Below are 26,155 nucleotides of genomic sequence, written 5' to 3'. Positions count from 1 at the left end.
CCCCTCTCTAATCTACCATTTTTATAGTAAATTTACATTCCAAAATGTAACTATTGAACTTTTGAACAAATTTGATTGGTCCGTTGGGGAAAGTTCGACTTCTTTCCCATACATATAATGTGTCTTTAGATATAGTTCCAAACCACGCAATAGTATCTTTTCATTGTTTCTTTCAGACCAGCTTGGCCGTAAGCCCAGGAAATAGCCTTGGTTGTCACAGTTGAGTCGGGGTCATGCAACGGCTGCGGCAGCTGATGGCGACGCATGCGCACTTCACCCAGAGATGCTCATAATGGAGTTGTTCTCGTCTAACAGGGACGTCGGCCATTTTGTGGCCAGCAAATTGTCAACTTAAGCAAAGAAACACAAAAATATAATTAATACATAGAAATGACTAATAATCTGTTATCCCCTTACTAACACCCATATGTGTATGTATTTATCTAGCAGAAGCAACACTTAATGAGGGTTATAATCACATTAATAAAGCACAAATCACAGATACATTACAAAAGCAACATATAATCATGCAATTTCTTAATATATATTATTAATATGCATACAAATTTAGTTTACGTCATTAGTTAGGCCATGCCACTGCAATTCCCACATATATTTCTTATATTAGTAATGTTGATTAATTCACACAGCAAACCATTAGTATAATTAAAATTAATTAATTAATCTTATTAATCTAAACATGCAAAATGGAGATGGTATACAATTTTAAAAGAAAACCCCACTCCAGCAATCCCCCCTTTGGTGATTTTACCATAACACTAAATTGATTCACCCTTTTACGGAAAATCGAAATGTATTCTTGCTCTTAATTATAGTTCAGTTTCTTCTTCATCTCTTTTTGCTTTTTTATACAAACTTTCTTTCCACTCTTCTAAAGTTATCTCTGTTAAGTCTCCATCTACAGCCTTCTTTCTTTTTAGTTTTTCTCTTTTTATTTTATTCTTTGTTTTCTTGTTTTTACAACACATACATCCTAATCTTAATATTAGTAAGACGAAAATCACACAAGTTAATGGGAATAAGATCTTACCTATAACTGTACTACCTATTTTTATTAAGAAATTTTTAATAGCAGCAATTTTTTCCCAATCTTTTCCCAAACACTTTCAACCTCCAGTGGTACAATTTCGTCATGTAATTCAGTAATATTTTTAATGTAAACCTTTAGGTCTTTGCTTTCGTCTGGAATGTAAGTGCAACAATGTTGAACTTTCAGCATTCCACAGACTCCACCCTCTTTTGCCAATAAGATATCAAGGGCAAGTCGATTTTGCATTACCATAGCACGCATGGCAACCATTTCAGTATTAACCAATAAAAATCCTCCAGCGGTGCTTGTTGACAAGCGATCCACTACTGTTGATAATCTTCTAATATTGTTCGCATTCAGAGATATTCCCACTGCTGGTATCAATGCTCCAAAAATGTCACCTACAATTTCTGCCCAAGATTCTCTTTTACTACGTGTTAATTGATTACCTAACCTATGTACACCATCTTTATCTCTGTCCATGTGAAAGATTTTTGGAAAGACCAGGCCTACGTAACATGTGCCATACCAATGGTCTGGCAAACGATAATATGCCCTGTTCCCACAGATAAAATAAAGTCCAGGAAAGACTGGATCTCTTCCACCTTTAAATCCCCATCCACCTAGGATTTGATATGTATCATGGCTCTCACTATTCCCTACAAAATGATTATCATATGCTGTTTGATTTCTTCAGATACACAGTTTCCCTTTCTGAGGCCAATCTAAAGCCAAAGTTAGATTAGAATCTCCCTTCATATGTTTTTCCATTTCTACATACCAGATTGCTTTCTCCTCTTTTCCTTCAGATCCTTTTCTTCTCATTTTCAATCTCCTTTCCTCAACCATGTCTAGGAATGTCTTTTCTTCATTCTTCAAACTGCATGTCAAATTATTTTTAAATATATACTCTATTGTTAGCTCCTTAGTTACTAAGAAAAATTCACCTAATACCTTAGCAGGTCTCACTTTGTTCAGTTTATTATTAGCAGGCACTTGCGAAAAAATGTTATCTACATCTGAAAAATAATATTCTAATTTACCTGTTTCATAAAATAAGCTTGCTATCACACTACATGCTATTCCATATGTTGCTGGAAGGTGATGATATGTCACTCCCTCTGACACAGAAGCAGGTAACTGCATACATACGTAGCAATCCCTTACGTCCATGGTCTTTACATATTCATACAATAACTTTGAAAACACATTATTTGAAAAATCATTAATAGACCTATCCTTATGTAAATAATTATTATCTATTCTAGTCGGAACTACCTTTGGAATCTTTTTTATGTTAGTAATGTTCTCAGTGTATCCTTCTAGTGTATCTATAGTGACCTTAAAAGAAATTATTACAGCAAGTATGCTCCATAGAAGCATTAACAATCCTGTACAACAACAACACATTTTACACCATCTCTTCATGAATGTACATTTACTTTTGCTACTTTCTATGTTAGCCATCTTGTTAGTTTGGACTGTGTCTTTTGACTTAGCCTCTTTTATTTCACCACTAGTTCTCTAACCTTAGGCTTCTAAGGCCCTACTTAGTTCTACCAGTATCTATCGTTTGATTCAATTGTTACTTCTTCATCCGTAGTTTTCTAATTTTTCTCAGTTTGGCATTTCATCATTTTTCACTTCTTTCAATGCATCCAAATACAGAATTTCCTGATCTTCCGTTTCTTCTTCTCCAATGTCGGATAAGATAACTCTCAGGATTCCTGCTTCTTCCTCTTCTTCAACCACTTTCAGTACAGCCTCCTCTGGATTTCCTTGACTATCTGCCTCTTCCTCCGTTTCATGCAGTGCCACATACGTCCATTCTGGTGCCTTATACTTCTGGTTGGGTTTTCTTGTTCTTTTCCCCTCTTCTTGATTAACCTCTTCTTCTTTTGATTTGTCTTGGCTTGTCACTTCATTCACCTGATCTTCTCTTGGTGATTTTACTCGTGTCAGCCGATATCTCAATCTCTTTATTTTATTTGGCTACACTTCATCCTTTTTTACTCTTTTCTGTTTACTTTCTTTATTGTTCTTTTCCTCTCTCCAAGCTCTTTTTCTTAGAACTCGTCCTTCTGTGATCTCATTTTCACTCTCTTCAGATTCTGTCTCAACTTGCTTTTTCTTTTCGACAACTTCTTTTTCCACCACTGTTTTTCCTACTTCTGTCCCTCCTCGGGTCTCCGACACGCAATCTTCCTGCTGGCTACTTGTCCCTTCACCTAGCTGGATGTTGCAGTTCCCTACACCTCCTCGGGGGTCTTCCGCAATCTGTCCCTCTCTCTCTGTACCTGTCCCTATTCCACTTTGATCTATTATTTCGGGTGGAATTTCTCTTGGTTTTTCATCTGAAACTTCCTTCTCTAGAATTTCTTTCACTGCTTCTTGGTTGTCTTTTCCTTTCTCCTTTCTGTGTTCTTTTCTGAGACCTTGACTTCCCTGTTCGTCTTCAGAATCTGAACTGATATCAGAAATCTGCAATCGTCTTCTCAGAGAGCTACTTCTGGGGACTAATATCTGATCAGGTTCCTTTTCCCCCCTTTCAGGATTTTCTTGTGTTCTTTGGTCTTCGTTATCTGATTCAGTACTTGACTCTGATTCGTCATAGTACTCTCTTCCTTTGCTGTCAACTGGATTTGGTATCCTCAAAGTATGGCTTGCATGGATCCAGTTTTTCACTCCAGCACACTTCACAGCTGTTGTTGTGGTCAGAATGACTTGTCTTGGTTTTCCCCAACTTGGAACCAAACAGTTTCTTCTTCTGTGGACTTTTATCCTTACCCAGTCTCCTGGGCTCAGATCATGGGCTGGCTTCCTTTGAAGGGTGGTGGCATCCGCTCCAACCTGATGAAACACAGAATGAACTGCGTCAGCCAGGCCTTTACAGTATTCCAACACCATGTCATCAGTTATTGTCATCAGCTTGTTGACTGGAATATAAACATGCCTCATCGCTCGTCCCATGAATATTTCATGAGGACTTAACCCTGTGGTTCTGTCTGGTGTTGCTCTAATGGTCATTAAAACAAGAGGCAAGACATCAGGCCATTTCATACCAGTGGCTAAACACATTTTTCCAATTCTGTTTTTGATTGTACCATTCATCTGTTCAACCACACCAGAAGCCTCTGGCCGGTAGGCACAATGTAGTTTCTGTTGTACATTCAATGCTTCGCTAATCAATTTTACAATCTCGTTATGAAAATGTCCTCCTCTGTCTGATTCAAGAGTCACTGGGAACCCAAACCTAGGGATGATATCTCTCAAAAGTAGCTTTGCCACTGTCAACCCATCATTTCTTCTTGTTGGGTATGCTTCCACCCACCTGGAGAACAGGTAAACTACAACCAGGACATACCTCAGTCTGTTACACGGAGGCATTTCAATGAAGTCAACCTACATTCTGGTAAAAGGTCCACCTTCCTATCCTATGGTCCCTAGACTCATCACTGTCTTTCTCCCAGGATTGTATTGCTGACATATCAGACATCTCTGACACAGGCTTTCTGCTACAAGTCTGAATTTTGGATTGTACCAGGTCTGCTTAAAAGACCTTATCATGGCGTCTCTCCCTATGTGTCCCTGGCCATGATACATACGTGCCATTGTAGACATCATGCCATCAGGCATTACTGGTCTTCCATCTCGATAGACCCACACACGGTCCTTCTCTCTTGGTGCACACCCTGCTTTTATCAATTGTTTCATTTCCTCATCTCCTGACTCTTCCTGCAATTGTCTCACTTCCTCCCAGGTTCCTACTGCGTTAGTAAACATTACTGAGCAAGAAGACATTTCTCTCTCCTTAGCCCGATTGACTGAATTCTGGTTCCGTGCATAATATTGTGCCATATCATTAGCATACCTATTCCCAGTAGTGATGTAATCGCTTCCCTGACTATGGGCAGCACATTTTACCACAGCCAATTGGTTAGGCAGCTGTATCGCCTCAATCAACTTCCCAACCACTTCAGCATTCTTTATAGGGCTTCCACTTGAGGTCAGGAAACCTCTTTGCAGCCAAAGCTGGCCAAAATCATGGACGACCCCGAAGCCAAACTGGCTGTCTGTTAACACAGTCACTCTCACACTTTTCCCAATTTTACATGCTTTGGTCAAAGCAACAAGTTCAGCTACTTGAGCTGACCTCACTCCTTTCAGATAAGATGCTTCCATCACTGCTGCAACCGTGCATACTGCATATGCTGCGCTTAGCACTTCTTCATCCGTTCTCAAACATGACCCATCAACAAACAACACAAAATCACTCTCAGGCAGTGGCACATCCTTTATATCTGGTCGTGGCTTTGTGCAATACTCAAGCACATCCAAACAGTCATGATCTGCTTCATCTCTCACTTCCACATTCTCAGCATCAGGTAACAACGTTGCAGGATTCACGTTCACATATCTCGCAAGGCTCACATTCGTTGCACCTAATGTGACCTTCTCATACTTAGTCAGCCGACTATGTGTCATATACTAAGTACGACTCCTTGTTAAAAGAATCGCCACATCATGAGGAACAAACACTTTCAATGGATACCCCATCACAATACCTTCACTCTGCTCCAAACTTCGACCTGTTGCAGCCACTGCTTTCAGACACCCAGGTAAAGCTGCAGCCACTGGGTTAAGCATTGAGGAAAAATATGCGATTGGTCTCCTCAATCTTCCATGCTTCTGGATCAACACAGAGAGTGCACATCCATTTCTCTCACTGCAATACAACTCGAACTCTTTCTCATAGTCAGGCATGCCCAGTGCTGGTGATTCACACAATCCCTCTTTTAATTTTTTGAATGCTGCCAATTCTTCCTTGTTCAATTCAAGGGGATCTTTTACATCACTCCTTGTTAATCGCACTAAGGGCTTTGCAATCAGGGAAAAGTTACTAATCCACTGACGACAATACCCCACCATTCCCAGAAACATTCTCACTTCTCTTTGGGTCATGGGGGCTCTCATTCCTTTTATAATTCTGATTCTGTCTGTTGTTATTTTTCTCAATCCCTTCTCAATTTTATGTCCCAAATATTGCACTTCTTTCTGGTAATACTGTAATTTTGTTGGTGACACTTTCAACCCTCCGTCTGCCAAATGATTCAATAGTGCTATTGTGTCTACCTCGCAAGCTTCACGTGTTTTCGACGCCACCAAAAGGTCGTCGATATACTGCACTAGTACTGAACTCTCAGGCATTTGCAGACTTTCCAACGATTTCTTCAACAATTGATTGAATATTGAGGGGCTCTCTGTATACCCCTGTGGGATTCGGCACCATGCCAAAATCCGCTCTCCAAAACGAAATGCAAAAATTGGCTGACTTTCGTGGTGCAATGGGATAGAGAAAAATGCATGACATCGATCAATTACTGTATACCATTCCGCACCATGGGGAATCTGGTACAGAATTACTGATGGGTTCGGCACAATAGGACAGCATGATACCACAATTTTGTTTGCCTTTCTCAAATCTTGCACTATCCTGAATTTTCCATTAGGCTTTTTCAGTCCCATTATCGGTGAATTACATGGACTACTCATAATCTCTCTCAAAATTCCTTGCTTGATCATTTTCTCAATTATTGGAGTAACCCCTTCAATTATCTCCGGTGTCAATCTGTACTGAGGGACGTTTGGATAACTTATTCCTTCCTTTACAGTTATCCTGACTGGATCTACATTTCTCATTAACCCTACATCTTCTCCAGTAAAATCCCACACTTCTGCCTTCACTGACTGTTTTAATTCTTTAGGTAATTCATCAGGGTTGAATATTGCATAGGTCTCAGTTACCTAATTTTCTCTATTAGCTATAGTCATTTTATATAGCACATCCTCATCTGGGGTTTCAAAAGCTATTCTATCTGGAGTACAGAATATAGTGCAATTCATCTTGCACAACAGGTCCCTACCTAATAAATTCACTGGACTGGTGTCACACACCACAAAGCGGTGCATTTCTGTAAATTTCCCTATACTGACTTTCACTGGTTCTGTCAAAAATGTTTTTAACTGTCTGTTGGACACACCAACCACTTGGATTGTTTCATCCGAAAGAGGAAGATTCTTAACATCAGCTGATCTAACAGTTGATCGAGTAGCACCAGTATCCACTAAGAAAGTAATATTTTCATCATTAACCTTCCCATCTACAAATGGTTCTGTCTGGTCTACTTCTAGAGTTGCGCCAAGTACGCACTCTTCTTCCTCTTTTCGGCACCGTCAATAGCTTTCCTCTGAGTCACTCTCATCGCGTTGCAGCCAATACTGTGAAACGGCGCGAGCGCGCGGCGGTTTATTTACCTGTTCTTCATTGTAGAATCCCGATTCATTACTATACTTCTGAGTGTTTCTGCTCTGCGGGAAAGGTGGTTTTGGCACCTGATTCTGTGAAGTAACCACCTGCTGCTGTTGCTGCAGTTGACCACTCACCTCATTCTGCACCTGCGGATTCAATGATGCATTTTCATTATTAGTACTTGGAGGGTATTTACACTCGGATTTCCAATGCCCTAACCTACCGCAATTATGGCATGGGAACTTCTTTTTAGCTTCTTCTATATTACCTTTCCCTTCTCCTGAGCCAAATCTCAGTTTAGTTCCTGGGTTATTTGCTTGTTCGACCATTTGTGCTTCCTGCCTTTCTGCTACCTTTACTTGTGCCCACATTGCCTTCTCTTTTAATTTTCGCTGTTTAGCCTCAATTTCGTCACTGAAATATTTAGCATGTCTTAATACTTCATCTATTTTCTTATTCTGCCAATCAACTGTATGCTGTTTTATCATGTCACCAATTTCTGGGCGTAAACCATATACAAATCTGTATACGAAATGACTCAAATCCTTATCACTTAAGTTCTCATCTCCACTGAACTGTTTAAAGTCTTGAATTAGTCTCTCATAGTATGCATGTACTGATTCCTTTGCTTCCTGATGCGTTCGATCAATCTTTACCCAATCTGTCTCTTTAGGGGGCACTCTGTTTTTCAAAAATACCATAACCTGTTCATACTTTTTCATTACTTCAGGGTCTGGGGCTCCTGTCTTAGGATCCCTAGGCTACTCTTGAGTTGGCCAGTTTATCATCAACTTGCGCTCAGACCACAAATCTGCTGGTACTATTATGTCGAATAGACTATTTAAGTCTATCCACAATACTTTTGATAATTTTACAAATCTGTCTACCTGTCTGTACCACTCGACTGGCTTTTCGCGTAGTCGAGGGAAATCATTCGTAAATGACAAAATGTCCTGTCTTGTCCATGGGACATGTACATATCCTCCTCCTGGGACCTCTATCATGGGGTATTCAGTCACTACCTTTTCTTTTTCTCTAACAGGGAATGCCGAAACTGTCCTGTCTGGGGCATCATTTAGTTTTCTATACCATTTACTTCTCCATTTATCCACATCTCCCCATTTTCTCAAAACAATGACTATGTCCTTAACCGGCCTATCTGTCCTGTGGTGTTCAAATTTTCAATGTCTTTTTCAGTAAAATCAACTCGATAGGGTTTCTGTAAGGCTTTTACCTTATCAATATCTATACCCATTTCATTTGCAACTTCTCCTAGTCTTTCATGCAGATTCCTTGCTCTCCATGTCACACTGTTACACAGGAATAACAGCTCCTCATCCTGATAAAACTTTAATTTTTCTACCGGAATAGTCCCTACAATCAATTCTTCCAATACCATCCGTAATTTTGCCACATCTATCGACTGAGAATCTTAATCTGGTCTCTGCAACCCCTTTAACCATTCACTCAGTTCTTCCACAGATGGTCCTACTGGGTTCTCTACACTACTCTGTTCTGGACTTCTTTGGGGTTCTAACAAAGTTTCTACTGTCATTCTATTTCTTTCAGCATAATTCTGATTAATAAAGGGATTATTTGAAACGTGTGGTTCAAACATATTTACTGTCGGTCCCCATGGATTCTCAATTTGACTCCGTTCTGGGCTCTCGATCACATTATTGTTCCGGTATGGTACTGTTAAACAATGTTCGCTATAATTTTGCTTCTCAAAAACAGGCATTACTGGACCTATAGTCACTGGGACTGTTACAGCTTCCAGATTCTTAGTTAATTATCTTATTTTCTCTGTTAATTCTAGAGTGGTTTTTGCCAATTCTGTTGAATTTTCGTTATCTATTTTATTCTCAAATCTCTTTTCTGCCTCTCTGATGGAATTTCTTTTTTCTAAATCTGGTGACATAGTCTCTGTCTTGATAATTCGTAATGTTTCTCTCATTGGGGCATTTGGTGTCAACATTTCTGGTTCTGGTCGGTATGGTGGTGGATTTTTATAAAACACATCATCCAACACATCATCATCCGAATCATTTGCTCCGTAACCTCTTGATTCCACATTATTCCTCTTTTCCACACATTTTCTACCTTCATTCTCTCCTACCGCTCTTACAGGAAACAAACCCTCAGTCATACTTGCATTCCTCCATCTTTTCATCCGATCATCATGTGTTTCATGTCCATATGACCTGCCAAACATATATCTGTAACCTCTACCATTTCTTTTTTTCTCGCTCATGTGGTTCGTCTTCCCACTCTGTCAATGCCTCAAACTGCGTCGGTCTAGGTCTTGGTTCTAAGTACATCATTTTTCAGTCCTCTAATCCCAGCGTGACTCACACTAACGCACCAATGAAGAGCGTTCTACACTTCTGACCCACTGTCCAATCCCAGCGCGGTCGTTCTGACGTCAGCAGCCGCTGCGGCAGTTCTGCTCCTGTCTACCCCTCCTTTACAAGACCGCTCCGTGATCTTTTACTGCAACTTTTACAATTCTATTAGTAACAACACTAAAACATCTCCATTGTCTGCTCCGCTAACCAAAGAATAGCAATAGACCTTTCTCACGAGAATTCCGTCTTTCCCGAGAGCAGCGCTTACCTCTGCCCTACTACGGAATCGTTACTTCCGTTGATAAAGTAGCACATCCCTCTACTTCACCCTTCTAGCAAGCATTAGCTAACTGTTTCTCTGGTATTTTAGAAATAAACCTAGAGTTTTGCAATCAACCCGAATGCCTTTACATTCACACTCGTTCATACAAGAAAATGTAGTACATACGTACAGAATCCTGTCTTTTCTGAGAACAGCGAACAGTCTGTCCTACTACAGAATTATGACACACGTTAACAAAGCAGCACTTCCCTCTACTTTGTCCTTCTAACAAGCTCAGAGAACACCTGCTACCTTTTCAGTGATAAGCGTTATCGGTATGCCAATTGGTTTCCTGGTACTTAAAGACCAAAATTTCACAGGTAACCATCGCTTTCATCCACACTTCTCTCACACGAGAATATTTCTAGTGGCAACACACGACGATGCCGCCGAATCGAACCCAGACAATGCGCCGTGCAACTTCACTTGTCACACATTTCCCCAGTGTACCTACAGGGCAACAACAATTCCGTCTTTCCCGAGAGCAGCGCTTACCTCTGCTCTGCTACGGAACTGTTACAAACTTCCGACTTCCTACATCCCAGAAGCCATGCTAACAACATATAACTCGACGCAACTCAACATATAGTGTTAGTACATACATCAATACCAATCAATAATCAATAAGATATTTACAAGCAATGATCACTAAACCAAAACAGTAGTAAACCATATCTCTGCTACCAAGAAAAACTGATGCAGCACGGAATGCAAAATCCCTCTCTTCGTCACATGTCATAGATCACAAACAATACTACATACGCTGGTGGGGCCCATAACACCAACATATACCCATCAAATAACCTGTTTCAAAAGAGGTGATCGTTCCACTCGCTGTAATGGGAGAGAGTACTCACATAACCCTATTCATAAAGATCTAAACTTCACCTTTAGTACTCCTCCCATGTATAGGCCATGGATCTACTAGCTGCAGATTGAAGTGATAACGAAATCTATAACATCATTTACATAAATACATTTTCTCAAATAATAACGACCCAACACAGTTCTTTGTAATGAATATTACATTTTATCTAAATAATTGAATTCGATTCTCTGTGTTTTAATCAAGCAAATTAGATAATCATAGTTACCTATTCTGGCTAAAAGTCGCCCTCTAAGTCAAAATCCCGGTCATCGGTTCATGCTGTCAGAGTCTTTGGAAACAGCTGTCCCGCAGTGTCACCGTCCTCTCCGTCAGTAAATCGCAAATCTTCTGAAGGGTCTCGAACAATTGAAAGGCAAAAGCTAAGGCCCCTCTCTAATCTACCATTTTTATAGTAAATTTACATTCCAAAATGTAACTATTGAACTTTTGAACAAATTTGATTGGTCCGTTGGGGAAAGTTCGACTTCTTTCCCATACATATAATGTGTCTTTAGATATAGTTCCAATCCACGCAATAGTATCTTTTCATTGTTTCTTTCAGAGCAGCTTGACCGTAATGAGGAAAATAAAAATCTATGAGGCCTATGTGTCCCCATGTGCCCCCCCCAAACGCTTATATGCACATACATGTAACCTATGTATTTCCCCTCCATGGCCTTTCTATCATGATGCTTATGCTATAACGTGGCCTGCCATCATCCAGTCTCCCATGAGAGAAACGACAAATCTGTATTGAGGCCTACACGTTTTTCATCATGTTTTCCTGCATTTTCATGAAGCCCATGTTTATGGCTCAGCCAGAGCCGAAAAGAGGTTTCATGCCTCAGAACGCTCTGAAAGCTACAGCTACGTATCCTTGGCCTTGCACACTTGGGCCTCAGCCAAAGGGGCCCCGACCGAGGTGCCGAGACAGTATTGAGCACGGTTATCTGCTTACTCTTACTGAAACCACATTCTTGCCTGGTGAAGGAGGAATGAACGCGACCCATCTGCAAGGAGGGAGCCCAGCCCTACTGTCTCTCTTTGTGAGATTGCAAAGCTCACGTCAGTAAAAAGCCCATAGCCCCCATGTAAGGCCTCTGCAGTAAATGAAGTAAATGAAGAAATAGATGCCACATCGGCTCTTGGTGATGAGCAACCTATGTCACAAATCAGTCCCTGCTCCAGACATCGGATATCAGATAATACAAGATGTGCTGGTCGTCCTGACACTGAAGGCCTCACTCACTGAAGGCCTCACTTCCAGACTTGTCCGGTTGCATAGCAACCCTCCCCACGTCAGTTACACGTCATGCTCGAGTTGAGCACAAGTAAGGCAAAGTTCCAGTACAATTCCAGCAGATCACGCAACCCCCTCCAGGTATCCACCCACACATGACAAATTACCCATTATCATCAAGTGGACGCCCACATGGACGCCCACCTTCACGCCTACTTACACGCCCACATGCTCTTATCTCATTCTCTCTTGCTCTTTTGCTTACGTACAATTGAGAAATGTATATATACTGTACTCTGTGAATAATGTTTTGAGAATATTGAGAATACTTTTGAGTCCCTTTCCAGATCCTTTTTGGTGATGGTAATATTCTCCCTTTGACTCGAGTTATTGGAATAAAGCCCTTTATGAACCTGATACCACAGACTCAGCCTCTTGCTTTATGCATGATCTTATTTATACTTTAAAATTCTGAGAGCGTAATATTTTATTTACCACATAATGGCGCCCGAACAGGGACATCTCTTTCCCCACACGCCGGAGATGAAGGTCCAGTTTTGCCCCCTTCCATAGCCGTGACGGACTTCAAGCGCGTACGTCGCGGGTCTTCCCGCCAACTCCCTCAGGCCAACTAAGGGGACAGACTGTGACCAGGCATCCATACGAGGCGGTGAGGAACGCAGATTGTCCTACCCAGAGCCCACCTGCGAGAGAGCTGTGTCCGAGGTATACAGAGGCCCACCAGATTCCGAAGTATCCAAGTCACGAGTCGAGTCCAGTCCAGTTTGGTCTAGTCCAGTTCAGTTCCGAGGCCTTCCGTTCCGTGCTACCCGGTGAGTACCGTTGCTGGGGAGGCAGTTAGACGTGCACATTAGGTTGTGCCGGTCAAGACGGGTTTGGGTACACAAATCCGGTCTGCACTGTTTCAGCAGTGTATCTGTACTGTTTAGCAGTATATCTAGTATGTCTTGCATATAATTCAGTATTCTCTAGTGTTAGTATTATGTCAGTAACTAGTTTCCTATTAGTTATCATCGTTCGTTAAATGTTAAATGTTTTAATATGTTTTAAAAAATTGTGGTATGAATGAGTGTTCATTATTGTGTTTATTGTAATTTATTGTGTTCAAAATCAAGTAGCAAAGTTTAAAGATGCCGTTCTTTTCAAAATTAAGACAGATTAAAACTAGAAAAGGGGTACTCGAGGAAGCTGTTCCCATTCCACCTAGGGACACTCCAGGGTACTTTATGTATCATAAGCATGGCCTAGATGCCGTATTATTTCTTGATTTATGGGTGGACTACACCAAGGATTTACCAGAAAGTCAGAGGTGGCCCGCAGCTGGGACCTGGGATGCAGATTGCATCATGAGAGTAGAAGAAGAGTTATGGAAAAAGACAGCCAGACAGTCACAGAAAAATGCCATTGAATTATGGCGTAAAGAATTGCATAGACGCACAGAGAAAGCGCTCAGAAAAGAAGAGAAAAGTAGGGAGGATTCAGACAAAGCCCGAGAAAACATATTAGTTGAGGAAGGTATCCGAGTAAAAGCAGAACAAGTAGACAGACAACGAAACACTCTTATGAAAGAGAAAATGTAGACCAGCTCGGAAGGATGCCATTGAGTTTTGGCGCAAGGAGTCACATAGGAGGACAGAGTAAGTGTTTCACGAAGCAGAGAGAAGTAGACTGGAGTCTGGAAAAGCCAAGGAAAAGATGTTACAGGAGGAAGTGGAGCAGGTAAAATGAGCGCAGGCTGACAGAGAAAGAAATACTGACGTTGCTGGTATTTATCCCGTCCTTTCAGAGGACCTAGCAAGAGTGGCCCCAGTAGAAGGTCCAGTTAGAGTGCCACCGCAAGTACCACGGTACATATAATAATGATATAGTAGCCCAAAGGTTCTTGAGCCTCCCACCAAACGAACAGCGCATAGCTGGTGTTTTCATGGTCCAACATTTGATTACGTTGTTAAAAGGGACTTGAGAGGGGTGTAGCTAGGGTAATAGCAACACCTGTGATTTGATGACACCCCTAATGTACAAAGTGTTAACGAAAAAATAATTAGTGAAAAGTTTAGCTTGAAAAAAGAATTGTGGGTATTTCGAATTTGCAAATTGTTCAAGAATACAGGTTTGTGTTCTTGGTGGTCCAGTGAGCCAATGTGCTGGGTCAAGACGGTAAGATTATGACCCCCTGAGAGCAAATTGTATATAAAAATAATTTTTCAATTGGGCGAATTATTGCAGTTTTTATGGAATTGAGTAGTCTTTTTGTCTTTGACAGCTTCAGAGTGAGGAGAAGGTGGGGGCTGTGTAGAGCAGAATGTGATACAGAAATCGGAGACAGATTCTGACCTTGTAGCCAGTGTAGGTGGGGGCCGGTGAGAGGAGCGGAACAGAGGCACTGCTTAGAAAGCTTCTCTGACATCGCATCTGTGTAATGCCTGCAGCCGGAGAGCCTTGGGGGCCAGGAGTAGGAAAAACAAAAAAGATGGCTGGCAGCCCAGGCTCAGGCCGCGCTGAGGGGCTATTTTTAGCTTCTCTGATAAGACAGGGCAGCTGAGAAATGTAAGTCGAGAAAGATTCCCTTGGTCTATTCTGTGCTAAACCAGTGCCCCGGGGAAATGTCTATGGAGAAGATTTGTTTTATTTTTTAGCAAATGTTATATTGCTTCTGGCCAGAAAGTAAAATGTTGCTCTTGCTTGGAATTTTAAGGGCTATATGCCTATATAAAAACGATTTTCAAATTCAGACATTTTTTAATTGTGGCCACAAGCTGCCACCAGTTGCATTGGATAAATGATCCAGTGGTTAAAAGTCTGTGAGGAGAGATGAGAGGTGCGTCTTCGTCTGGGACATTAGGGTACATTGTGTTGACGAAGATGCATAGCTCATTTTTATGAAAAAAAAACAAACAGGTTCGTGTGTTCTTCGTTTTTGATTATTCTTGCTGATTCTGTGAGTCAGACTTGACACGGTGATTTCAGATGGGGGTGTATAGGGCAGGTAAATCAGTTATTGATTATAAGCCTGACAAATTAAGCAGGCCAGAATGTTCGCCTCTGAGCTGTAGGTACTATAATTGCGCATCGCTGCTCATTTATATATGTTAGTGTAATTGTCTATGCTTTCTGTGCTTGGTATACTGATGGCTTGGCATATGTATTTTATATATGTTTTGTTTTTGTGTTGTATTGACCAGTATGTTTGGCATTAATACAAGTTCTCCAGGGCGTTACAGAGATGGACGTGACGACGTATATCTTTGCGCTGCGCTTGGCTGGAACTTGTTCACAATTACTAAATTTCACAGACATGATATTACCTTTATCATGCTGTCAAAATAGCGGACAACACGTTATCAGTGTATGTCTAATTGGTATTGGAGATGAATAAAAGAAGAAAGTAGTTATGCAAGACTTAAATATGTATCACATGACTGCCTTTCTCTTATAGACAGGCAGCCTCGGTCATGTGTTTCCAGATTGGACATTAAGGAACCATTATGATCTATGCACTCGCATCTTACCTCTTGAAAGGCCTGTTTTAAATAAGGACTGCCACCCCAGAGTGACAAATGAGGCTCGGTATTTAGGGTAATGAGAAAATATCTGACAGGATTTCCTTTTTAAAGTTTGCTTTAGTAAGCTCATTCTTGTAAGTGGTGGCCCCAAAAGTTGACTTGTTTTTAAATTAGGCTATTTATTGTATAGGTGGAAATTATTGCAAAATGACTGATTTCTTTAGCAGATAAATTATTAATTATTAATTATCAACATTAACAACTGTTCTTAAACTTGGTTTTCCGAATATTTAGGTAATTTAGCATTGCTATTAGGGCCTCCTAGCATTAATATTGACTTCAGGTTGGTGTAGGTTCATGTAATAGGGACATTTGCATATGAGATGTCATTTGGCCAGCTTATGAGCTAACACAATGAGGTTTGTACATTAATTTGAAGGATTTCTCGCCGTTTCAAATACGCTGTGTATCTCCTATAATTTTGCTTACGCCCAGTAGCTACACACAGGGATTAATAGTGTTGACAAGACACAGGGTTTGATAGTGTTTGACAGCAGTGAAATCTGTTTCAGATTTCCTCCTGTCAAAAAGGGGGGGGGGGGGGAAAGGAGGAGAATATTGGCTTTCTGCTGGCCCCTGAGGAGGTTCGCTTCCCGCTAGCCCCTTAAGAAATTAAGCCCCTTAGAAATTAGCCCCCTTAGAAATTAAGCCGAGGAAATAGGTATGGTGCTTTCCCCTTTTTCTCATGTTTTATTGTGATCTTTCAGGGGAATTAGTCCAAGCCCCTAATACAGCTTCTACTAAAGTCCTCCCTTGGACACAAGAACACACTGTGGCATTTGAAGAATTAAAGAGAGCTTTATGTCAAGCACCAGTTTTAGCAAACCCTGATTACAACAAATCGTTTATGCTTTTTGTGACAGAGCGGGATGGAACAGCACTATCTGTCCTAACACAAGATCATGCAGGAAAACACGAGCCCTGTGCTTATTTTTCTAGTACATTAGACCCAGTAGCACAGGCTTTGCCTGCGTGCCTAAAATCAGTTGCAGCAACGGCCTTAGCCATAAGACAAAGTGACTCGATAGTGCTGGGCCACCCTCTGACAGTACAAGTACCACACGCAGTAGAGGTTCTCTTGAACCGGACACAAACACAACACCTGACTGTAACTAGACTGACAGGCTATGAGCCAACGTTATTTCAACCACACATAGAGATCAGACGATGCAACATACTGAATCCTGCTACCCTTTTGCCCTCCAGTACAGAAAGCGTTTCACCACACGACTGTGTTGAAGTAATACATACCGTGACTAAACCAAGACAAGACTTGACAGACGTTGCACTCCCAGACCCCGACCTAACACTATAAGTTGATGGCTCATGCATGAGGACAGGGGTGGGAGAATTAGTGGCAGCATATGCAGTGACTACTGATACTGTAATAATAGAGACTAAAAGAATAGACATATTGTCAGCACAAGCAGCAGAGCTCATCGCCCTGACACAAGCGTGCATAAGAGCTAAGCACCTGAGAGTAAACATTTACACCGATTCTGTGGCAAGAAAGAGGTTTCTTGACCTCTCATGGGGCCAAGATACAGCATGGCCCCCTTAGTAAATGTATTGCTTCCAGTAGGGCTTGAATAACAGCCATAGCTATCCTAAAATGTAAAGCACATACTAGAGCCACAGATACCATTTCCCAAGGCAATGATCTGGCAGACCGAACAGCTAAACAGACAGCTCAGACCCCACTAGACATGACAAAATCACAGATACTATCACTGTCCAAAGCCATGACAGTTAGGGATCCTTCCAAGGATGTACAAGACATACAGACACATGCTACTATGGACGAATTAAAGAAATGGTCGGAACAAGGAGGGGTACTGACTGATCAGGGTTGGATGAATAAGGGCAAATACACATGGTTTCTTCCTGATTCGATGGTACAAGTGATTATAAATACCGCACATAGTCCTGCACACTTAGGAGAGAAAGCAATGATAGATAGCTTACAGAATATATGGTTCAACAAGCACCTGCGTGCAGCAGCGAAACAAAAGGTCAGAACATGTATGATCTGTTGCCAATTCAATCCAGGTAAAGGCATTCCGATGGAACAAGGTGGATTCCATCCACCTGACCACCCTTTTGAAGTGCTCCAAATGGATTATATCCAAATAAACAGATGTAGAGGTTACAAATATGTCCTGGTACTAATGAAGCAGGTGTCCCTTCTGTTAGGGTATACCTGGAAATTCCATTGTGTGCGACATCCTGAAGCAGCAGGCCTTGTAGAAAGACATAATCAGACATTAAAAATTTGCGCAGACAAAGGTGTAGATTGGATGGTAGCCCTGCCGGTTGCCCTCTTTTACATGCGAATGGTGGCCCATTCTAGAACAAGCTTATCTCCCTATGAAGTGGTCTTTGGTAGACTACCAAATATGTGGGGCACTCCAATGCCTAAAAGATTACTGATGTTGATAGTAACATGCTGACAGATTACCTGGCTTCCTTGATGTCTGCACTACTCTCTTGTTGTTCGCAGGTTGCTGCCGCCTTCCCTGACAACACCCAGGTCAAAGAATACTCCATCGCTCCTGGATGGAAGGCGCCAAAGTCAGCGCTCTGGACCACGGGGACGGCCGTTAAAGTCAAAGGGCGGAAAGGATGGTTGCACCTTCACCACTCTTTTACAAAGGAAAGACTTTGAACACCATTTTCTAGAGGAGACTCCCCAGAAGTTTCCACAAAGCTAAACTTTGATCTAAAAAGTCAGAACCCGTTTGATCAATTAAGTCCACTAGGTGGTGAAGCGGTTGAACATGTATTCTGGCTCGCACAAGATCTTGGACAATAACATAAAGCAAAAATAAGAGAGCAAGATAAAAGGCAAATACTGTAAAATATTACGTGGTAGATGTATAGTGACTGTAATTTTTCTATCTCTTCTGTGCATCACGATAATATGTATCAGCTTAATACTACATGCTATTTTTCCTCCTATTGCCTCACTTTTACACTCCTCCACTAATGATGCCACAAAACACACGTTTAGTGATCTGCCATCCCATGAGCTATCATATCGACTTGCCTTACGCAACAATACCTTTATTCAGATGCTGCACCATTCACATCAGACTAGCAATGCTACAGACTGCTGGGTCTGTGGCCGATTTCCCCCGTATCAGAAGGTAAAGGGAGTGTTGCCTCTTTTTCCTTTTCCGTTCTCCCATGATGGTTCTTGCGGAGCATGGTTTGCCTTAATGACATCCATCAACGGTGATGCCAAAGAATACAAAGCAATAACAAGGCTCCACAAGATTGCCCAAAACATACATCAAGACCCAGGCACGTGGACATGGTCCGGTTGGCTCTGGGGATTAATATCGGCTTGGGGATGGAAAGTGTTGACCGTCTGTGGGTTGATACTATTAATGATATTCAGTTGTTGCCTATGTCTGCAGTGTGGCCCGGCCATTTGTGGCCTGTGTGCTACTGCATGTGTTCCACATCCCTATTTACAAAGCATTGAAAATGGAAAAATAATGCTGCAAGAACAGATCGACTGTCTCATGAAAATAGACGTTACATAGGGGGTTCACTAGGGTACAAGGAGGGAATGAGGAAAATAAAAATCTATGAGGCCTATGTGTCCCCATGTGCCCCCCCCCAAACGCTTATATGCACATACATGTAACCTATGTATTTCCCCATCCATGGCCTTTCTATCATGATGCTTATGCTATAACGTGGCCTGCCATCATCCATTCTCCCATGAGAGAAACGACAAATCTGTATTGAGGCCTACACGTTTTTCATCATGTTTTCCTGCATTTTCATGAAGCCCATGTTTATGGCTCAGCCAGAGCCGAAAAGAGGTTTCATGCCTCAGAACGCTCTGAAAGCTACAGCTACGTATCCTTGGCCTTGCACACTTGGGCCTCAGCCAAAGGGGCCCCGACCGAGGTGCCGAGACAGTATTGAGCACGGTTATCTGCTTACTCTTACTGAAACCACATTCTTGCCTGGTGAAGGAGGAATGAACGCGACCCATCTGCAAGGAGGGAGCCCAGCCCTACTGTCTCTCTTTGTGAGATTGCAAAGCTCACGTCAGTAAAAAGCCCATAGCCCCCATGTAAGGCCTCTGCAGTAAATGAAGTAAATGAAGAAATAGATGCCACATCGGCTCTTGGTGATGAGCAACCTATGTCACAAATCAGTCCCTGCTCCAGACATCGGATATCAGATAATACAAGATGTGCTGGTCGTCCTGACACTGAAGGCCTCAGTCACTGAAGGCCTCACTTCCAGACTTGTCCGGTTGCATAGCAACCCTCCCCACGTCAGTTACACGTCATGCTCGAGTTGAGCACAAGTAAGGCAAAGTTCCAGTACAATTCCAGCAGATCACGCAACCCCCTCCAGGTATCCACCCACACATGACAAATTACCCATTATCATCAAGTGGACGCCCACATGGACGCCCACCTTCACGCCTACTTACACGCCCACATGCTCTTATCTCATTCTCTCTTGCTCTTTTGCTTACGTACAATTGAGAAATGTATATATACTGTACTCTGTGAATAATGTTTTGAGAATATTGAGAATACTTTTGAGTCCCTTTCCAGATCCTTTTTGGTGATGGTAATATTCTCCCTTTGACTCGAGTTATTGGAATAAAGCCCTTTATGAACCTGATACCACAGACTCAGCCTCTTGCTTTATGCATGATCTTATTTATACTTTAAAATTCTGAGAGCGTAATATTTTATTTACCACAGTAAGCCCAGGAAATAGTCTTGGTTGTCACAGTTGAGTCGGGGTCATGCAAAGGCTGCGGCAGCTGATGGCGACGCATGCGCACTTCACCCAGAGATGCTCATAATGGAGTTGTTCTCGTCTAACAGGGACGTCGGCCATTTTGTGGCCACCAAATGGTCAACTTAAGCAAAGAAACACAAAAATATAATTAATACATAGAAATGACTAATAATCTGTTATCCCCTTACTAATACCCATATGTGTATGTATTTATCTAGCAGAAGCAACACTTAATGCGGGTTATAATCACATTAATAAAGCACAAATCACAGATACATCACGAAAGCAACATATAATCATGCAATTTCTGAATATATATTAGTAATATGCATACAAATTTAGTTTACGTCATTAGTTAGGCCATGCCACTGCAATTCCCACATATATTTCTTATATTAGTAATGTTGATTAATTCACACAGCAAACCATTAGTATAATTATAATTAATTAATCTTATTAATCTAAACATGCAAAATGGAGAGGGTATACAATTTTAAAAGAAAAGCCCACTCCAGCAGCTGTTCCTGTTTCAATGTCCTTGTAGCTATCTAACTAGTGACAGCTATTCCGATGGCCTTCGTGGTCTCTCGTGGCCCCTTTTGCTTGGTAGCTTCCGGTGGGTTCTTTTCTTGACGTCTCCCTGTTGGGGCTGACGGTCTTGCGTGGTGGATAAGCCCTGGTGTGAGTGTCCTGGCATCAGGGCACACGTGTCACCTGCAGATCCTTTTGCTTAGAGGTTGTCAGATTGTGTTGTCAGGTCTAGCTGTGGATTGCCAGCGGTAACCGTGCCTTCCCTATCTCTACGTCTTTGTTGTGGCGAGCGACATTTTACGTGTCCTCAGGTCTGTGTTGCTTTCAGTTTTGTTTTCTGTCTGCCCTCCGTGCTGCACCTCTATAGCAGGTCCCTGCTCTCAAGGCAGTATTTAGTCGCCCGATCTAGCTGCAGCCTGATTTACTTGATTAGAGCCCCCTATGCGCAGACGGCTTTGCCAGCGGTGTCAATGCAGTGCCAATGCCTTTCCTATGGTGCCGTTTTAGGGGTCCCACAGCAGCGCTGTTTATTTGCTGAGGCTTTTGCGGATTTTCTGCTGCACTTTGTCCGATAAGGTCCACGGAGCACCGGCGATCGGCAGTGCCCTGTACTTTTTTGGCAGTGGCTTACTTGTATTGGCTCTTCCAGAGCACTACAGTATGTGTCACGGTGCCCCCTCTTAATGTGGCTGTCCTGCGCTCAGGCTGTGAGCTGAGCTGCTGCGTAGGTACCAGGCATACGTGCTGCGCACTCTTTGCATTAAGGGTGTCCAGGCAGCTCCCTTATGTTGTGTCAGCAGATCTAACTGTGGGCTGCCAGCATGACACAAAGCAAATTGTCAACTAGCATGGACGAGTGTGTCGGTGGAATCACTGCCTCCCCCATGCCTTTTTTCCGGCGGGCGCCATTTTAGCTCTCTTCCTTGCTGTCCCCTATGGTGCGTTCAGTTTCGGTTTTCTGCTTATTTTTCCCCAGTTTTCTTCCTTGATTGCTGGCCCCCTGTTATCAGCTCTACGCTCGCAGTACTCTAGTCTTGTAGGGCACCTCCGCTTTTGCTCGCACTGTTAATTAGTTAGCGTTTAGAGGTACACTACCGCACGGGCTGAGAACCGGGCTCGGTGCTTCTCGACAAAGCTCTTGGCACTGTTATGTTAGCGCGCTATATAAACTCACCGGGAGTGCTCTTGTTGACCACCTTCTGTCATTTCCTCTCGCACCTAGACCCATACACACTCGCGCTCACTCTCTCGAGCCCCTTCTCTCTGAGCGGTATGCTATGCGTACCCAGAGTTTTCCTTGGGTGGGTGCTGGCCGATCCGGTACATGCCGGTAGATGTCGGTCGATGTTGGCGGGCGGCTTCGGTAGGGCTCCGGTGTACCGCTCCGACTGTTTCACCGCTTTATGCTTGGGTTAATTCTTTGATGAGCCTGTTTGCCGCCATTTTGCTCTCGCGTCTTACCCTTCACGTCTGTGCCATGATGCGATTTTCCCTGTTCTCCAGGCACGGGAGATTCTCGCGAGGGCAGCAACCATAGAAGGGACTCCTCCGATGGTCAGATCATCGATTGCTGCTCCTTTACGTCAAGTACTCATCGGGGGATTTAAAGTTATTTTCTCCGATCAAGCGGAGCGACGGAATCAGGCAGCCATTAGCTCTGCCACTCAAGCCACGCCCAAATGCTTGTTTTTGACTGGTAGACCTTTGGTTTGTCTATGGAAATGTTATCAGCACGATTCCTCCATCTTCTTCAGAATAAGTGGGCGCCATCTGCTGGTAGTAATATGGTATATGTTCCTCCTTGCATTAAAAAATGTGGTGTCTGCTAAATGCCGATCTGCATGCCATTTTACGTCATTCGAACATTGTTCAATTTGACAGTTCGTGGCTATTTACAACTATTTTATGCCTAACATTTGCTTCTCATTTTACCGTGGGTCACACTTTCTAGGTGTTTATGTTTTAATAGCTTGGTACATTTTGAGAAGTTCACTGCTTTGCTTTTCTAGACTATATAGGAGCACACTTTTTATATAATGACAAAGTGACATGCTTCTTTTGCAGTTTTTCGTCCTGTGATACCTGTTTTTTTTGTTTTACAGTCATTTCTTGTTATGCACAAGCAGCGTATAATAGTCATATTTCCTTATGCTGACATTCCCATTTGTAATCCGACTGTTACAAGGAGTTATGTGTCTGTAGTATGTTTTATTTACTACATGACGTATACACTATGCTCTCTGTTAGATATTACGAACATATCTCTGTCTGAACTAGACAATTTATGGTTCCTAGAGTCACAGTTAACAGTGTAAAACGGCACATTCTGCTCTCTGTTCAACAGCTGTTCTGCCGCTTGAGCCTTTGAGGATGACTGCGGTTCTGGTATGATAGGGTTGTTTTTAACCCCATTCTAGTACTGCTCCCTCAGTGGTTGAGTATACAATAAAAATTTCCAGAACTAGACCACCCTAGCTTGTGTTGAGAAATGCTCAGGTTGTGTTGAACCCTGCTTCGTGTGATTTCCCCTCCGTGGCAGGGCAGTGCTTGGGTTGTGCTGACCCCTGTTCGGTGTGATTTTCACTCAGTGGTAGGGGAGAGTATGAGGTGAAAGAATGCCATTGCTAAAACATATGATGCCATTACAGGGGATAAGTAAGTGGGGTGAAAGTTACCCATTGTTAAAACACTAGATGCGCGTACGTGGGATGAGTGTAGGTTGAAAGATACTGGATGCTAAAACGCTAAATGCGCTTACAGAGGATAAGTGTATGGGTGGAAAGCTTCTCAATGTTAAAAAAATATGATGCCCTTTCGTGGGACGAGTGTGTGGGTTAAAATATATCTGTTGCAAGTTAACAGAGTATGAATTTTGAAAGATTCCTGTTATTTGTTTTTGTTTCCTTGGCTGTATGAATGGTTGTGTCAGTGTTTGTTGTTGTGTTGTGGTACTTATTGGTGTAGTTTGGAGGTAGTCATGATTGATGTTGTGGAATATGTAACAACAAGAGGAGGGACAATAGGGCTTTTTTCAGGTCCAGCATACGTGCCCAGGGCAATGTGTATAAAATGGGTATGCAGTTCCTAAGGGTGAGGAGACATATAAGGTCAGCGAGTACTAGGTTCGATATGTAGGTTCAATAAGTGAATCCTATTATTCAAAGTGAGAGGGGGAGACCCCTCTTCGGAACTGGAGCCCTCACAAACCCAGCAAGCTAGGTGTCATGCTTCATCATCTGGGCTTGCTCTTCGTCGGGCCGTCCCTCACCCCCACTGCACCAAGCGGCAGGGACAAAAGATCTCCGACAAAGAGCCCCATTTATGGGAGCCCGTCAGGCATTGCAGTGCCGGCCCGATGAGGAGAAAGCCCAGATGATGAAGCATGACACCTAGCTTGCTGGGTGTGTGAGGGCTCCAGTTCTGAAGAGGGGTCTCCCCCTCTCACTTTGAATAAAACGATTCACTTATTGAACCTACATATGGAACCTAGTACTCGCTGACCTTATATGTCTCCTCACCATTAGGAACTGCATACCCATCTTTATACATGATGTTGTGAAATGCCAGAGTTATGAGGGGGCCCTGGAGGGCGGTTGAGTCAGACAGACCGGGTCCGAGCATCCACCAACATCTACTCCTGGTTGGGTCATTTAAGTATCCATTCAACTTACCATAAACCTGCTCTTAATCTACCGGCATTGACTGCGCATTTCTACATTCCAACTTGCAACACAAATGGTGGGGTGTTCTCTATAGGTAGTCTAGTGGGCGTGTTCTCTCAAATTAATACAGTATGGCTTGCCCTATCCTGGCTGGAGAGCGAAGGTGTGCTGCAACTTATTAATATAGTGAGTGCTCCATCCCCACAATATAGTTGGATTTTTTCCTCTCTGAGACATAACGGGATTGATCTTTCCAGATACTTAAGCAAGGAATTATCTGCTCAAGGGAAAACGCGGTATATTCTGTCCTGCTGGCAGAGTAGGATTTCCTCTCTCCTGGTGCTAAAGTTGATCGCTGTCTCCTTCCGGCTGTAGTTTCTCTAACTTGTACATTAGGAAGTTCTTTTCAGGCAGTATAATGAAGAGTTTTATCTTGGTGGTAGAGAGGGAGGTTTAACCTAGTAAAATAGCAGGGGTCTGCTAAATATGGTAAGGTGGGATTCAGTTGCATAGGGAGATATTTACCCCACACCAGGAATGTGGGGTGTTCCTTCATGGGGCCAAAGCAGGAGTGGGTTCACTATAGTAGCGTTGCAGGTACTTACTTATTTGCTAGCAGTATACCAAGGGGGAGGGGTTATCACTTAGTGGCTCAGTAAGGGGGGTGTGGTGGTTAGCTCCTGGCGATATAGCATGGTGTGGTACAGAGAATGATTATCCTTTGGTGGGATAGCACATGCTGGCTTGGTGGAGTGGTTCTCTGTAGGTGGGACGGAAGGTGGGGGCTATGCCCCCTGCTATACTGCTTGAAGGATTCATTCACGGCGGGGGGATTCAGGGGGTGTCTAACCTTGTATTATACCGGTGGCATTCTCTCCTAAAGACATGAGTTTTTCTTCTAGAGGTTTAGCAAACCTGGGCAGTTCTCTCCCAGATGTATAGTGGGTCGGTGTGGACAGGGGCATTCTTACCTAGTGGTAAAGCAATAGAGTTCTCTCCTGAAGTGTGGCATTTGCTATCCAGGTACTTTAGATAGTAGTTCCGTAAGAGTTTGATAGCCACCCATTTCCCTGACCTGGCCCAGGTGCCGCTGTGGTATTGGTAGCTGGTTAATGGCCAGAATAACAGTGGCAGAAACGGGCAGAGGCCATTCTATTGACATGGATAGAAGGGGAGATAAATTGAGGAAGGCAGACATAAAGAAAAGTACAGAAGAGAGCCTTATTGTCAAGTGGTCCCATTTCACTTGCTTCAGTCACACTCCTAGCTTCATTTCACCATCCATTCCGGGGTTTAATTAGTCACATTAGAAGTTTGGACATAAAACTCCCAGCAACCAGAGTGCTATTGCCCGCACAGCTAGAACTAAAACACACATAAGGGATCACGTGTAAATACTAACAGAATACTGGTAGGGTGAGAATCCATATAAAATGAAGAAAGAGGAGACACAAGATAGA

The 26,155-nt window shown here is 42.7% G+C and overlaps 1 protein-coding gene across 1 annotated transcript; it reads right to left on the bottom strand.

Moving 5' to 3' along the window:
• Positions 1 to 2,016: 2,016 nt before the first annotated feature.
• On the bottom strand, positions 2,017 to 25,857 carry LOC146871195 (uncharacterized). The gene is made up of 3 exons (XM_085646228.1): positions 25,771 to 25,857; positions 7,367 to 7,507; positions 2,017 to 3,901 (listed from the first exon to the last, which is right to left on the bottom strand). The coding sequence occupies exons 1-3, from the start codon at positions 25,855 to 25,857 to the stop codon at positions 3,044 to 3,046; spliced, it is 1,086 nt and encodes a 361-aa protein (XP_085502354.1). The 3' UTR covers positions 2,017 to 3,043.
• Positions 25,858 to 26,155: the final 298 nt, after the last annotated feature.

This window comes from Triturus cristatus, chromosome 1_1, assembly GCF_964204655.1.
Source record: "Triturus cristatus chromosome 1_1, aTriCri1.1, whole genome shotgun sequence".
NCBI classification, from domain to species: domain Eukaryota; kingdom Metazoa; phylum Chordata; class Amphibia; order Caudata; family Salamandridae; genus Triturus; species Triturus cristatus.
Note: the sequence above shows the minus strand (reverse complement) of the source record. Positions and strands in the feature narration are given on the sequence as shown.

Excerpts from the sequence above, each read along its gene's own strand:
- LOC146871195 (XM_085646228.1), bottom strand. The coding sequence starts at position 25,857 with ATGTCAATAGAATGGCCTCTGCCCGTTTCTGCCACTGTTATTCTGGCC. Across the intron at positions 7,508-25,770 it reads CACAGCGGCACCTGGGCCAG|GTGCAGAATGAGGTGAGTGG; the intron begins GTCAGGGAAATG and ends TTGAATCCGCAG. Across the intron at positions 3,902-7,366 it reads GATTCTACAATGAAGAACAG|GTTGGAGCGGATGCCACCAC; the intron begins GTAAATAAACCG and ends GTGTTTCATCAG.